This window comes from Monodelphis domestica, chromosome 1 (assembly GCF_027887165.1).
Source record: "Monodelphis domestica isolate mMonDom1 chromosome 1, mMonDom1.pri, whole genome shotgun sequence".
Taxonomy (NCBI): domain Eukaryota; kingdom Metazoa; phylum Chordata; class Mammalia; order Didelphimorphia; family Didelphidae; genus Monodelphis; species Monodelphis domestica.
This window is the reverse complement of record NC_077227.1, coordinates 480,650,510-480,666,888: the sequence shown is the minus strand read 5'-3', so window position 1 is coordinate 480,666,888 and position 16,379 is coordinate 480,650,510. Positions and strand designations below refer to the sequence as shown.

General features: G+C 35.8%; 1 protein-coding gene across 6 annotated transcripts in view; it reads left to right on the top strand.

The window, feature by feature from the left end:
- TPD52L2 (TPD52 like 2) overlaps nt 1-12,004 on the top strand; it is a 28,453-nt gene extending 16,449 nt beyond the window's left edge. For 3 of the 6 annotated variants that reach the window (XM_007475532.3, XM_007475530.2, XM_007475528.2), the window contains 5 exons: nt 841-942; nt 5,339-5,365; nt 7,167-7,208; nt 9,109-9,157; nt 10,098-12,004. In XM_007475532.3, coding sequence (XP_007475594.1) covers nt 841-942; nt 5,339-5,365; nt 7,167-7,208; nt 9,109-9,157; nt 10,098-10,193 — 316 coding nt within the window. In that variant the 3' untranslated portion in view covers nt 10,194-12,004. The remainder of the gene's footprint in view (nt 1-840; nt 943-5,338; nt 5,366-7,166; nt 7,209-9,108; nt 9,158-10,097) is intronic. The other 3 variants (XM_007475533.3, XM_007475535.3, XM_007475531.3) reach the window with 1 other exon arrangement.
- The last annotated feature ends 4,375 nt before the right edge of the window (nt 12,005-16,379 follow it).

Sequence of the window (16,379 nt, the reverse complement as noted above, 5' to 3'; positions counted from 1 at the left end):
TTGAAATGATTGTGTTAAAAATTGAAATTTATATCCAGTCCTAAAGGGAAATTATGGAAATAGCACAAGAAAATTCTTGTATTTGTTTTATTCTTATGTGTGAAATAATACAGGAAAAAAACTAATAAACACTGAAAATGTGTGCATTTAGAACACAGGTGGCAGAAAAATGGATTTATTCTAGATCTTTGCTATTAACTACCCTTCGCATACTGGCATAATACTGATGTACTCTTGATGAGGAAAGTATAAATTAAGGTAATAAAAATGGTGCATATTAGCTTAATGTTTTAATTTTAAATTTTAAAAAATTTTAATTTAATGTTTTCATTAATAATTAGCTTAATTAAGTGTGGCTGAAAGTAACTGAGAGGATTTTCCTAGCTCTTGCCTCCAAAAATGGCACTAGTTTCTCCTGTCATGTTGTCACATCCCTAATGGTCTCTGTCATTCTGGGTCCAATTTTTTTGCACTACCATCCAGATCTTTCTTGTTGTTTGGTGATGAAAGTTTGATTCAACATCCTTGAGAACTGTGAATATAGTATGGGAGAAGGAATGCAAGATAGATTCAAATTGACTTGGTTACATGCTTTCAAAAAAAATGTAATATAACACTGCTTGTGAGCCCTTCCCTTTCATAGGGGCACTGTAGAAAAGGACCCCATGTAGAAGTGGAGGAGAAACTTTTCTGTGGCAACACCACTATTCACTAACTTACTTGAATCTTTCCTTTGGGGCATCTTTTCTGAATGTAGGGTTGCTCTTTCCTTGCTTTGTGGGTTTGTTTTGTATCTTGTTTGGTTAGTTAGCTGTTTTAACTTATTTTTCTTCTATCTAGTTACAAGAAGACTCAGGAAACTCTCTCCCAGGCAGGACAGAAGACTTCAGCTGCCCTGTCTAATGTGGGTTCTGCTATCAGCAGAAAGTTTGGAGATATGAGGTAGGACTCCTTTCATTTGAAATTTCATTAATATTTGGCCTGGTTTTCTGTTAGGGAAGAGTTTATTAGAGAAATGAGAATGAGAATTGATTGTAGGGTTGTGACTTGCCAAAGTATGATGGTCACAGATTTAACACATGGTCTGATGATCTCAGCTACTTACCCCTTTTTCCTGCTGCCTGACTTTTGTCACATTGCTTAAGAGCATGTCCATTTGAGTGCCCCAGGACAGAGGAGAGATTAGGAAATTAGTACATCCTGCTCTTTGGTAACCATTCTGGGTTTTGTGGTGCTAAGGTTGTAGATAATCCTAAAATAAATTTAGACTACTAAGAGTTAGTGGCAAAGTGATTTAGAGACCACATCCAGCCTGTCTCATTTTTGAGATAAGGAAACTGAGTTTAAATGATTTGCTCATTGTTATATTGCAGTTAATGACAGAAATTGTTAGTGACAGTTCTAAAACTTCATTTTCCTACATTTCAGCCTTTATCAATACATAATTGAGATTTGGCTTATGATATTGCTTATAGCAGCATGCATGCAGAATACTATAAATTCATGTAATGTTGGTATCTGACTTTGACAGTAGTATAAATTAGACAAAATATTCCTGTAAGCATTATACAAATAGCTTGTGTAGTATGAATCTTTTTTCTTTAATAATTTGTTTTTCTAAATCTGATAAAAGTAAGTGAAGGACAACTGCTAATTCTTAAATTTTGTAGAGATAGAAATTAGTATTTTAATCGACATCTGATGGAATTTTAAAGTTTATATAAGAATTTGGACTCTGGTGGATCTATTTTCATGGTGGATTATCTAAGTACAATTGATAAGTATTTAAAAAACCTAAACAGACCATAGGAAAGCTATAATTACTCTGATATTTGTACTTCTTATGTAATCCAATTTTTAATTTAATTTTTCTTTTGTGTAGAAGGAGTGAATTTTCCTTTACTTGAGATTTATTTTGCTTCAGAGTCATCTAGCTCATAAATTAGAAAGTGATGAGCAGAGAAAGTTCTTAATGGGAAGCAAATACAAAGTAAGATTGTGTCCCAGTGATGCTTCCATATTTTGCTTGATATATATTATTTTCAGACAAGTTAAAATAGGAGTATTTCAGTGTATCTTTCAGACGTTTGTAGCCAATTTTACTGAAAGGTGTCCCTTTAAAGCAAGTGTTACTTTTTTTTCTCTCTTCTGAAGTAAAGGAGACAACATAGTATGTTTGCAAGTATTTCTAACTAATGGTTACAGACATCACTTTCTCCATGTTTTATGTGGATGGGGGAAGAAGGCTTTGCCTCCCCCCCCAAAAAAAAGCTGAAATATGTATATTAGTCTTTAATAAAATATACAACATGTTTAATACCTAAAAAGCAAGTTCTGGTGGTATTTTGTGCAAGTTCCTGTAACGTTTCATTTGAAATTACACTGGACAGTTCTTTCATTGAAGCTGCAATTTTGGGGCCTCTTCCTTCCCTCCCTGGGCCTGTGGGGAGCTCAGTGGTAAGCACTGGTGGGTAATCTCTGATCACATGCTGCTTAGTTAGTGGTACATTCTCATTTTCTTTATAATTTGTCTATTGATAGATAAAGAGTAAATTGAGAAAAGTACTAGTTATTGACCAGTAAAAGTCATTCACAAAGATTAGTTTTTTTAAACATGCTAATGCCTCTTTGAGAATGTACTTTCTCAAATGCCACTTGTTGGAGATGCTTTGCCTTAAAATACTTTTTTCTTTTATTTGAAATACTTGGAAAAACAGCTAAGGAGATCTGGAAAACAACAAATATTTGACATGTATGACTTAAATTTTTTTTTCTTGATAACATTTAGTTTTATGTCACCTTTCTTTCCAAATATTTTCTTCACTCTACTGAGTTAAAAAGAATAGCTAAAAGCAGTTTAACAAAACTAACTTGACATATCAACTGAGTCCAATGTATATAATGTTCTGCATTCATGGTCCCCTTTCATTCTCCCACCCCAATCTCTGTAGTGGCTGAATTTCTTTAGAAGTCTTTTGACTTCTAAAAAAGGATGAAGGATAAAGGATAGTTCGTTTGTTATATAACATTGTTAGTTTGAGATGTAGGCCAATATTTATATCTTGTAAATGAAAAAATTAGAGTTTTTTTAATTGTTGATTTATTCATATATGGAACTTCATCCAGCTCATTTAAACTAGATGTTTCTCTAATTCTATCAAGTTGTCCTGAATGGAAATTGATATAAGATTGACTGAAATTTTAATGCTGATATCCAGCAAACTAAGTAAGAGTCAGAAGACTGACTTACCCTTTTTTTTTTTGTTAAAGCATATAAAATAGGAATTTTTCCTCATTGGAAGACCTTTAACAGGAGATCCTATTTCTAGTTTTGTATATTTACAAGGGGAACTAGCTGTATCTCCTTTGTTTTCTTGGTACTGGATCTAAGAAGATTTATTCAGGTTTTGGGAATCTGTACAATTTGTAACTACTGAAATTGAATGTTAAATTTTGAGGATGACAGAAGACTTCCCATTTGTGAAAATTGTGATTCATTGTCCTCAGTGCATGTGATCATAGATTAAGGGGAGTGTAGTCACTTGCCTGCAGTGAAGAGACTTCCTTTGAATGAGTAAAAATATTTCCATTATTTCTTTATTTACACTAATCTACCACTTTTTCTACTTTGTCTTGCTGTTCTGTGTGTATCTGGGTCCTGTGCAAGGAGGAGATAGGGAGTTGGAAGTCAAAACTAAGTCTTGAATTCATTGCTTCCCCCCTTTTAGTAAAAGGAGACCAAATTTTCTTTTCTATTTGACTGATGAAATTTAAGGCAACTAAAGGAATTAACCTTTTCTTGCTGATTTCCTAGAGGTGGTACTTCTATCAAGCTCTCCTGAACATAGACTATACTTGGTCATAGTTCCCAAGTAAACTTTCTGATGACTTCCATTCTGTGTACTTCTAAGAATTCCTTGAAAATTCTTAGTATACTTTTAAAGTAGTACTGTTGTTTTTTCTTAAACTGACTAAAGCAAGATCTTTGACTCCATTCATGAATTTTAAACCTCAAGTCTGCACCATTCCTTGACAAAATAATTAGATTCAAGCAGGAATTTAGGTAAATCCTGAAGGGGTAGTTAGTTCCATACTGGATCATTATGGGATGAACTTTCAAAATACATTCTAGACCTTTTGTGGGCACTTTCACAGAAAGGAAGTATATAGCTTGCTCATGGTTATATCCCTTTTGTGTCTTTGCCTAAGAATTCTGAACTTTTAGAACCACTGATCTGACTTAGTCTTATATTTCTAATGTTCTTAAGTCATTTCATTATTATAGTGAGAAATCTCTGGTAACTTCCTCATGCAACCTCCAGATTGTTGAGAGTAGAAGGACATTGATTTTTTAATATTTAGTCATACTATGAAGATCGATGATTCTTTGACACCAAAGTGTTTGAAAAATAATCTTGGAAAGGAGCTTATCTGATGATATCCACAATGGATTTAAAATCTTACTGCAAATTTAAAAATAAATATTTTAACCAAACCAGCTAATCCAAGTATCTCTACTTTTCATTCAGCTTATTTGTTCAGTTTGCCTTGGTATTCATTTAAGATGCTGAAAAAAGTACTTCAAATTATTGATGCAAAGCTAATTAATTAACAAGGATGTGACCCTTGACCATGAGATATTAAATTGAGGGAAAACTGTCAACTGGGCAGGTACATGTTTGAGAGGTCCTAAAATGCCCTTTAATTATCATATGGAAATTTTGAACATCACAGAGTCAAACACTGCATGTATGGAAGTCAACTTGTTTCACAGTTTGTATCTCTCTTACTTTTTAATGCTCTTTTTTTAGTGGTTCAGAAAAGGGTTATGAATGCATAAGGATTTCTTTGAAAACATTTTATGGTATTGAATATAAACTACTAAAAGATCAAAATACCACGTGTGCTGCATGAATAGTTATGCATTCAGTTTGGGTCTGCCTTTTTTTTTACTGGAACATGTAGTACTTCAGTAGTTTGGGGTCAGGAGCCTTGTATAGTGCTATAGTATAATTATGCACCCTCACAGGAGCAAGATCAGTGATGACAACACTCAGATTTTGGAGAGGTAGTTATTTGTTGGCCATTATAGTAAATGAGTTTGCACATATGGGCTCTTGGGCTTCTTAGCCTCTCTTCAAGCTTATTTCGGTATAAGGAGGTATTATAGTTTGGAGTCAAAAAACCTTGTGTAAGTGGCTTGCTAAAGAGGAGGGGCTATGGGGGTTGGTTTTCTGGAACAGAGGGGCTATTGAACAGGTCTGGATGGCTGGATTTCCTTGCCTAATTTTGTATTTTGTTTCTTTCTTCCTGCTGCCAATTATTTTGTGTTTTTTAGGGCTCATCCCTTCTCACATTCCTTTAGGTAAGACTAACCCACTATAATGAGAAATGCTTTCTCCAGAAAGCAGGATAAGACTGATACTAAATTAATTCTAGCTGACCAATATTCACAGAAAGTCAGAGTGGGACCAGGGAAGAGGGTGAGGGGCATGTGTGTGTTCTCTCATTTCTATGTGTGTGATGTGTCCTAAATAATCCTAGACTGTGACTTTCTAGTGTTCTACATCAAGCAGTGGTTTTAGGAAGTTTTCCATCGTATTTTAGAATTTGTGCCATTTCCCCCTTAATTAAAAGCTGAGACATTGGTTCTAATAACGCAGTGGGGGCATCTGAGTGTAGCATAGTATATAGTGTCAGGCCTGGAGTTGGGAGGTCTTGGGTTCAAATGTGACCTCAGTTACTTCCTACCTGTGTGACCCTGTGCAAGTCAGTTAACTCTGATTGCCTACCTTTACTGCTCTTCTGTCTTAGAAATGACACCAAGAAAGATAGAAGGTATGGGGTTTTTTTAGAAATGCTAATTCAGTGGCAGCTGTTTTGGAATTGCATACCTTATAACCATGTTGGTGAACTTATGGCATGCATGCCAGAAGAGGAGGCACTCTGAGCCCTCTCTGTGGGCATACCCACCACCCCAGCACAGAGTTCACTACTTAGAAAGCTAGAGGGACATGGGGTGGGGCAGCTCCCCTCCCCCTCTCCCTGCAGTTTGAGCACTTGATCTCTAAAAGACTTGCCATCACTGTTTTAGAACTTCTGCATTTTCTCCTTTTTGAAAAACAGCTTGTTTTGAGATGCTTTTTTCATATGGAAGAGTTACGCTGACTCCTATACCTGTCTCATTATCTAATTGGTGATATATACTTCTTCCTTTAAATCACTGCTGTTTCCTGATTTTTCTAAGAGATGTTTTGCCTGTTTTCTTTTCTTTTCTTTGAAACCCTTACCTTCCACCTTAGAACCAATACTGCAGAAGAGTGGTAAGGACTGAGTGATGGGGGTTAAGTGACTTGCCCAGGGTCACACAGCTAGGAAATGTCCGAGGTCAGATTTGAACCTAGAACCTCCTGGCTCTAGGCCTGCCTCTCAATCCAGTGAGCTACCCAGCTGCCCCCTTTTGTCTGTTTTCAAATTAAATTTTGTCTCATTTAGTGGACAGCACTTAGGAACTCTTTCTACACTGCTACATGGAAAAGATCTAGTCTGATATTGCTTCTGCTTTGGGCACATTATGTTGGGAATAAACCAAACTTTAAAAAGCAAAACAAGCCACAGATTTGCTATTTGTGTTTAACTTTTTACATTTGGAAATCCCAGTTATAAATACAAAACACTGGATTTTGAATACTTTGACCTACTTAGATTTGTTCAGATCTCCTTTGCCATAGTTTTATTTGAACTATGATAGAAAATCACTTAAGGAAATCTAGATTATTTGTACCAGAATATTTAGGAAGTTGTGATTTTTTTTCTTACAATGTAGTCTTCTCTTGTTGGACTTCCTGAATAACATCACAGTCTTGTAACCTTCCCTCTGAAGTCCCAGAGGGAACTTCAAAGGGAGGTAAAGGAATATATAGCACTGGATCAAATAGTTTGGTGTCATGTAATATTTTTATTACCATTGTGGAAGGAGCTCTTAAAACACTTCTGTAGTTGATAATTCCTTTAAGTTGTGTTGTGTAACAATAATCAAGATGCATACTGTTAGGTAGAATTTTTGTTAATTAGCGTTTAGTACCCTGTTAGGAACCTCCAATTTCTATCTGAATTTCATTATTAACTCTTACTTCCTTCTTTGCTTTTATAATGCTTCCAAGTAGCAGCTACTCCATTCGTCATTCAATAAGTATGCCAGCTATGAGGTAATGTATAAATGATTTCAGTTACTCACTAAGAGTCCAGGTGTTTGTGTAGAATGCATTCAGAAGGATTGGGGATACATAGACTTTCCTGTGATGCTTGCCTTTAAAAATTGCTCACCTTCCCACCACTCCTCATAATTTCCAGTCTTCCTCACTTGTAGAACAGACAATAATCATTTTCCCTTCATTCCCTAAAAGTTCAAGTTGCAAAAAGACTTTCAGTTGGTAAGGAGGAGCCTAGTTGGATGGGTATGAGGTTCTTAATGAAGTCTCTGGAGAAAAATATTCTCCTGCCAAACAGTGCTTCAAGATTAAACATCTAAAAGGACCCAAAGGATCCTTGATTGGTTTCCTAGCTTGTTAGGCTAATCAGGTATTAGTCTTTCATACCAAAGAACTACTGCCATCAGATTCCTGTGGACTTTTTCTTGTCTAGGTATTGTGGTTTTCTACTAGGGAGGTCAGAACAATAACCCAAATATTTTGGCTTCATATGGCACCAGAACTGTTTGTGTGGAACTATTTTATTTGAGCCCAAGTGGTGGAAGCTTGGGAAATATTTTTAAACCTCCATAGACATAATCTACTTATCTTTGCATTAAACTGTGCTAAATATTATGAACCAGCCCTGAAGCTAACTTTCAGGAAACTTCTGTTTTAAACTCCTTGTGGCCACTAGTACAATCTAGTTTGGTATTCACATCTGGAATTTCCTACAAGCCAGCTATTGCCCTGAAAAGTAATAGATGCATTTGCTTGGAAATGTTCCTGGGTGGAGTAGCAGATTTGCTCATTTGAAGAAAATAAGATTATGTAAATGAGGTCACTTTCTAGACCTGGATGATTCTCCTTGCTTCTTCTCTTTTATGTCTTTCTTTATTCATAGTCAGCAGCTCTTCTTTTTTCAATTATTTATTTTAGTGATTGCTAAAGAATTGCACCTCTGAATTCCTGTTATCTTGAATCTATATGGCAAATTTGGGCAAGACTGAACTTAATATATTAATAGCCCAGCACTCCCTTGTGTCTACCTCTAAACCCAAGTCAGTTTTCAGTCCAAATTGCTAATTTTACATCAGTTTCTTCAAGGTTGCCTATATATGGAAAAATCTCCATGTAAAGATTAGATTGTATAAGTGTAAACTACATCAAAGAAATCTTTTGTGAACCTATTATAATTAATTATAAATTATAATTTACTTGACATAGTCCTCAGACATGCTCAATACCCACTATTGTGCAAGGCACTGCTCAGCACTGGAGATGCAAAGATGAAGAAAATTTTGTTCCTTTTCTCAAGGAATTTAAAATCTAAGGGAGGGAGGGAGGAAACCTGTACATAAGTATCTAAGATGCAAAGGAAATGGGCTGTTGGTGGGTGGAAAGCACATTTGAAGAAGTCACTGATTCATTTCAGGTTGATGCTAAATATGAAGTACTATCCGAGGTGCTGGAGATAAGAGTCAGAAATGAATTGTTTCTGCTGGAAAGTAGCCTCTATTCTACTGGGAGGAAAGGAGGTGGAGGATACAATAGTTATCAAGTAAACAAAACAATACAAAGTAATTTTAAGAAGAATGCTAATAATTAGGGGTACCAGAAAAGCTTTCATAGAATAGTTGACACCTATGTTGAGCTCTGAAGGAATCTCTGGGTAGAGATAAGAAAGTAATGTATTCCAGACATGAGGGACAAGTTGGGCAAAGTTATAGAGATGGGAGAGATCAGCATCAGCAGAGAATGTTTGACCAAATTAATCATTTTATGTCTGTTTCCTGACTGACTACAGTTAGAACCCAAGGAGATATTCTTAATTGAGACTTCTCTCCAGAGGCAGTTTTTCCAGGTGAAAGTATTTCACTTGCTCCTTACAATTTATATCCCCTCTTTCTCTTTAAAGGAACTCTGCAACTTTCAAGTCTTTTGAAGATCGAGTTGGGACCATAAAGGTAGTAATACTTATAACTAATCTACTGTTTTACAGTTTTTTTCTGTAAGTACAGCTACTTAAAGAGAAAAGTTTAATCTCAAGAGAAGATTTACAAGATCTATCCTGAGTACATTTTGGAAATGTCTATTTTTTAAATTGAAACTTTTTATTATGATTTCAATCAACACAAACATTCCAGTATATAAATAGCAAGCTTATACTTTACACCTTGAGGGGGCAGCTGGGTAGCTTAGTGGATTGAGAGCCAGGCCTAGAGATGGGAGGTCCTAGGTTCAAATCTGGCCTCAGCCACTTCCCAGCTGTGTAACCCTGGGCAAGTCACTTGACCCCCATTGCCTAGCCCTTACCACTCTTCTGCCTTGGAGCCAATTACACAGTATTGACTCCAAGATGGAAGGTAAGGGTTTTATTTTAAAACAAAAATTATATATATATATATATATATATATGTATGTATGTATGTATATATATATGTATAGATATAGATATACTTTACACCTTGAACTTGTATTTATAATTTGTTCTTAAATAGTATATTAAACTTAATGAATAGGAAAATTATCCTGTTTATGTACCTTCTGAACTTTTTTCCTTCTGAAATTTTTTTGTTTTATTCTCTTTTCTCCCCCACCCCATCAATTCCCGTTAACTTCTTTATCCCTTCCATCCTTATTCCAAATTCTTCCATTTAACAAATGCACATAATCAAATAAAACAAATCAATATATTGGTCATGTCTGAAAATGTATAGCTTATTTTGGCCCTTCCACTGTAGTCTGCCTTTTTTTTTATCAAGGGGTGGGAGAATGGCCTACTTAATTATTAACCTTTTTAAGTCAGGATTGACCATGGCATTTTCCAGAGTTCTTAGGGAATCTAACCAGTTTAGAACCATTGCTCTTATACATTTTTCTTTCTTTGTCTCTGCCCCTTTGCAGTCCAAAGTCGTCGGTGGCAGAGAGAATGACAGTGACAACCTTCCTTCACCAACAGGAAGCAGTGATAAACCCCTGCAGGATCATGCTCCTTTTTAAACAGCTTTGGAGCTTTCCTCTGCTACTGAATGAGTTCAAGAATCCTCTCAACTCATCATGAGCAACTCTGCAGAAAAAAAAAAAAACCCAATATAATGATAATTCAAACCAGGAAATGGACAGAGTCCAGTTTTGAGAATTCATATCCATACATATATAGACACTTGCTGCTGGATTTGAGTAAAATAGAGAACAAAAAAAGTTTTATACACAGATATTTTACACTAAAGTTTATAGATGAAATGTATCACTGTGCTATTCTTTCTGGGAGGTACATGTAAATGGGCATGATTTCCTCATTGAGTATAGAAAGGGTTTTTTGAATCAAAGGTGTGAACTCCCATTTGGAAAACACTACATAGCTTAGCTGAATGCCCAAAAAGATTTCTTTTTGAGAATGGAAAGAAGTATAATTATGGAACAAACTCTTTGAAAATTTTGCTTCTTTTCTCTCTTCCCTCAAATTCTGAAAGCTCCTATAAGTAACCTAAAAGATTCTAACTAGCTTAGTTATTTTTTTCCCCAAAAAATGGTTGTTGGGATATAAAACTGTCCATTTTCCTGAGCCCCCCAGAAAGGAGATTCTAATTAGCAGCTGCCTGGTTGTTGCACAAATGCTCAAGCTTTAACAAAACAAAAATCTTTATTTTTTAAATGCAGTGGACTTTTCAAAAATCAAAACAAAGTAAAGCAGCTTTAGCCTCATGTTAGATAAATATCTTGGAATTCTGAAGCCGAAATGCAAGCCTTACATCGCCTTATGCTTTACTAGTTTATAATCTTTTTATATAAAGAAATTGAGAGTTCTAAAGCTGGGTTTTGAGCACTCTGTGGTTTTGCTTTTAACCCTTATGGTAGCATGCCTTTGCCACTTGATGTGTTTATCTAATTCACTCCCTAACTTTATTTGAGTGTATGAAACTTGCTTCTCTATTCTCCTCTGAAGTGCTGCAGTAGCATCTAGCAGGTTCCTGACTTTAGCTAATCAGATCAAAGGCTGCTAGACAGCAGGGAAGGTCAAAACCAGATGAGAGATAAACCTTTGTCTTAAGCAACTTTTAAATGACAATAGCCCATCTCCCTGTCCTACTGGCTTTTCTCCTTAAGAATAAGCCCAAATGATTGTACATTATTGGTCTGTAAATCTGAATTTGCCATTGTTTACAGCAGATATAAATTCAGAAAATAGACTTAATGAGAAGCAGGACTAGACCCTCCCCCAAGACAGGCTGGAGGTGGATGGAAAGAGTTGATTAGGATTATCAGGAGTCTGACTTGTGGTTTTGTTAACTTCCTAATATCCATGTTTCTCAGGAGCTCTGAGATTTTTCTTTTTTGTTTTCAGAATTATGCCATTTGGCATTATTTCTCAAGGCAATTGCCCAGCCTAATGTGAGGCATCATTTTGAGGGTGAAGTTTTGTGCCTTATTGGCTCTCAGCAGTGGGATTAAAGTCTGTTTGCTTGTATACATATCAATAAAATCTCACTGGCTGAAGAAATGTTCCCTCCAGCCCAAGATGATCCTGTTTTGTTCAGCCTTAATGCTCTCCATACTCTAGAGAAGCAAGTTCCAATACACTAGTATCTGTTTATTAATCCTGGGGGGCTGCATTCCATGCAATGTTAGAAAGCAGATACAGTAGGAAACATACTGTGTAGTTCCTTTTATCAAGTTTATTATTTGTGGCTAAATTTGTTAGTTGGGGAACAGTAAGAAAGAAGGAAGATGCAGGGATGGGAAATCTTTCTTCTCCTTAAACTGGATATTGGGTATTTGTCAATAAATTATTCCTTTTCAAGATAAAAAAACTGAACATGTGTGATAGGGTTGTTTTGGGGGGTTTTGTTTTTTTTTTACTGTTTTATAGGGGGAAATTTGTATTTCTGAATCTTTAGCAGAAATACTAATGATCTGTTATGTTATGAAGGAGAGAAGCTTCTTGCAGACTATACAGCTACAAATGTCACTGAGTTAACAGTTGAAGATTTAGTGAGTAGTTCTGAAATATGGTTCTTTTAAGATATTAGGAATATTTTATTATTAACAATAATAGATGACATGTATATAGTGTTTGAAAAGTTCTCCATGTACTTTCTCATTTGAGTTGTACAAGTTGGACCCAAATTGACATGCCTTTGTAACTTTCTCCTAATGTGTAAGTTCATTCAGCTACAGGATGAATGGCTTAAGATAGTTCATTGTATCAAAGAACAAGAATCAAAGAATTGCATAGTTGAAAGAGGCTTTAGCAACTATTTAGTCCAACCAGTACTGGAAAAGGTATCCCACAAAATTACCAATAAGTGGCCAACTTTGGGTTGAAGATGTCTAGTGGCCATTCCAATTTTGGAATCACGCTTTGGATAATCATTAGCTGTGTGACTGTGCAAATCTTTGGGCCTTAGTTTCCATTGTAACTATAAAATGAGGTCATAATGTCTAAGGTTCCTTTCTGTTCTAAATCGCTGATCTTATGATCTTCTGTCAGATGGTAAAATGTTTGGAGTAGTATAAAAGGTAGAAATTAGGCCCTCAGCACTGGATTAGAGTGAGATTTGGATGGAATGTCAGCTCAAGTATATGTTATCTTGGACCAGTTATTTCCCCTTGGGGGGGGGCCCTCATTTCCTTTGTAAAATTAGGATAAAATGGCCTTTAGGGTTCTTTCAGCTATAAATCTCATGGTTTTATAATTCCACATAGCTTCTACTAGACCCATGTTGGCAAACCTATGATACACATGCCCCTGAAGACATTTCTCACATCACTTGCCCTTCTGCCCAGCAGGCAATGGGAGCACTTCCTCCCTACCCTGTCTAGGGCATAGGGGTGGGGCCTGATTCTCCTTTGCTTATTTCCTAGAATTACAGCTCCTAGAATTACAGACTCTTAGGGATCTCAGGGCCCAGCTGACAAATATTTGAAGATCTCTAGGGAAAAGGGAGCCACCACTTCTCAAGGCAGCCTCCTTCCCTTTGGGGCAGTTCTAATAGGAAGTTTTCCTCACAGTAAGCCTAAATTTGCTTCTGCATATTCTACCAATTGCTCCTAGTTCTGCCCTCTGGGGCCAAATATAACAAATCCAAACCTTCCTCTAAGTGACAACCCTTCAAATACTTGAAAATAGCTCTCATGCCCCTCTCTCTCCACCTAGTTTTTTCTTCACTAGACCAAGCAAGCCTCTTCCTTTTACTGATCTTCATGTATCATAGAATCAGGACCTTTCATCATTCTGATTGCCCTCCTTTGAATACTTTCCAGCTAATCAAAGTTCTTAAACTGTGGTACTTAGAACTGAACAGAGTGCTCCAAAGAGGTCTGATATGGGTAGATTTTTAGAATTGGTTCCCTTTTCTTGAAAGCTAGGTCCTTAATGCAGCTCTTTCCCAATAGCTTTTTTAGCTGCCACATTGCACTGCTGATTCATGTTTAACTTGTATATGACTAAAACTCCCAACTTTTTCAGAATTTGTCTATTCTTATTTCTAGCTTTCAAGAAACTTTTGGAGCCTGCCTGTTTCCACTGTTCTAGCCATTCCCTCCTGCTCCATGTGATCAACAAATTTGATGAATATATAATTTATGCCTTTATCCAAACCATTGAGAAAAATGTTAAATGGCATAGGGTCACCAAGTACATAACCTCTGGGGTACTCAAGATTTTATGATTCTGTAAGTGATGTACTTTAAAAAAAAAAAACTCCTTACAGTGACATTAAACCATTAACAACTATTCTTTGGAATTATTTGAGTGTATTTATGTCTAATCCAGCTTCTCCACAAGAATGGGATATGTTATCAATATTTTATTAAAATTTTCATAAAGTATGCCCAGAGCAAACCCCTCATCTATTAGTGTAATAATCCTTATTTCTTTTATAAAGTGGTAAGAAATGACAGTGAGGAAATACCCGGATGGCAGAACACACAAAGATAAAATATGCTGTAGGATACAGAGCTGACAAGAATAGTGTGAATCTTAAAAACTACTCAGACTGTACTTTAGAAGATTTGATTTAGCTCTTTCCTTATTGTAACAATGGAGATACTTGGTCAAACAAGAATCAAGAATGTCTTGGGAACTTTACATTACTCCACCCATACTTAGACATACTTTAGAGGAAGATAAAGTTGTAAACTCCTAATTGAACAATGAAGGTACTTAACTCATACCTTATAGTGAAGCTAGAACTTAAACTGTCTATTTTTAGATCTAATACAAAAAGGTGTTAAGTACCTGTAAAGGTTAAATTAATTACAAAAAGGTCAAGTAACTCACAAAAGACAAGCTTAACAAAGAAGTGTGAAGTACCTCAGAAGATATAATCTAACCAGAGAAGGTGAGAACTAAAGAGTGGTGAGAACTAAGAATGGGCAGTCCTGGAAAAAAGCATCTACTGTGATTGGTAGATGTAAAAAATTAGGGGAGGTGACATAAGAGAAAATTCTCTTTAAAAGGAGGCTAAAGGTCAGTTCAGGTTTATTCTGAACTCAGTTCAGGAGATTGAGTTCAGTGGAGGACTGGAGCTTCCTTGGAGATGGTCTCATGGTGAATGATAAGACTGACTCACTTTCCTTTAGACTCAGGAAAGCCACTTTGGCCAAGGCCCTTAACTACTGCCTGGCTCAGCCTGAGCCAGAGTAGTTTAAATTCATTCTCATTCTCATTCACTCTCTCTCAATTCCTTCTCTCTATATTAATTAAAATCTCCATAATTCCCAGCTGGGAATACACTTGGGTATTCAAAACACTAAAATTATCCTTACACTAGGTATACTATGTTTTTGACTTAAGATGAAGGGAAAGGAAAAAGCATATAAGCATCTGGTATGTACTAAGGGTTTTCTAAATACTTCATTTGATCCTCACAATGACCCTGAGAGGTAAGTATTCTTTTTATCCCCATTTTACTGTAAAGGAAACTGAGGCAGATAGAAGTTAAATGATTTGTCCAGGTTCACACAGCTAGTAAGTATCTGAGACTGAATTTGAACTCAGTTTTCCTGATTACACTTACTACATACAAATAACCAAACTAAGTGCAAATACAACCCCTGTTCTCAAAAGAACTAACATTCTAAGAGAAGAGTGACTTACAGAATTGTCAGCATGCATCAGAGGTGGGATTTGAACCCAGGTTTTCATTTGAGGTCAGACTAATATCTACTACTTCATGCTTCCTTCCATGGTTTGATATATTGTGCTTAAAAGTAAAGAGATCAAAAAGCTGAGATGATATCCAAGTAGAGAATTGTTTTTGTCTTGTTCTGTTTTTGCACAAAAGATAACTGCAGTAAGGCAGTTTTCAAAAATCAGCATTTGGATCTTCAACTACCTATGAATGGATCTCAAAGCTACATTGACTGCCAAAGGGAAATGATGTAAACACCAGCTGGCTTAGTTGTATAAGATCCTTGCCTCCTGGAAGTGTATTTCCAAACAACCTAGTTAATGGAATTTACAAATGTGATAGTATGAATGAAAACTTTTGACTTCTCAGAATCACTGCTTTTGCTGTCTAAACTTTAAACCTTTCCATATGGTTCCAGCAGTGTTCAAATTACTTAGGACAAAACAAAATAATTAAATTTATTGACAAAACAAATCTTATATCCTTTGTTAAACCTTTTAATATGCAATGTCTTACTGACATCACTTATTTTATGCAATTGAGCATTGAGTTCACAAGAGTTTAACATTCTTATTATGAAACCATATTTTTATCATATTGATATTAAGCACACCTTTGATAAACAAATATAGCCTTGATTATTACTCATAGATTTTCTTTAGGGTTTAAATAAAGGAAGTTCTTAAACCATTAACACCTGCTAATTCTATCTCTTGGATAAATTTCTTAATCTTTTGTGAGTTGTGGCATGATGCATGATCTTTTGGCAGTATTTATAAGTATTTGCATCCATTTAGGAATTTCTTAATTCCAGGACAATCCTGCTTTTCAGTATATCAGTATATTTACAAGAGTTCATGAGTCTCTCCCTAGGAAAAAGATTTCCAGGTCAAGTGGAAATAAAAAATTCCAAAAGTTTTTTGGAGGGTGAATGTTTTATAGCCTCTTAAAGATGCCCAGATATTATAGGGTCACCTGGACTTCTGCCAACTGCTTTGGAATAGCTCTAAATTAAAAACTTGAGTTTCATCAGTAAAAGTTACCTATTTTA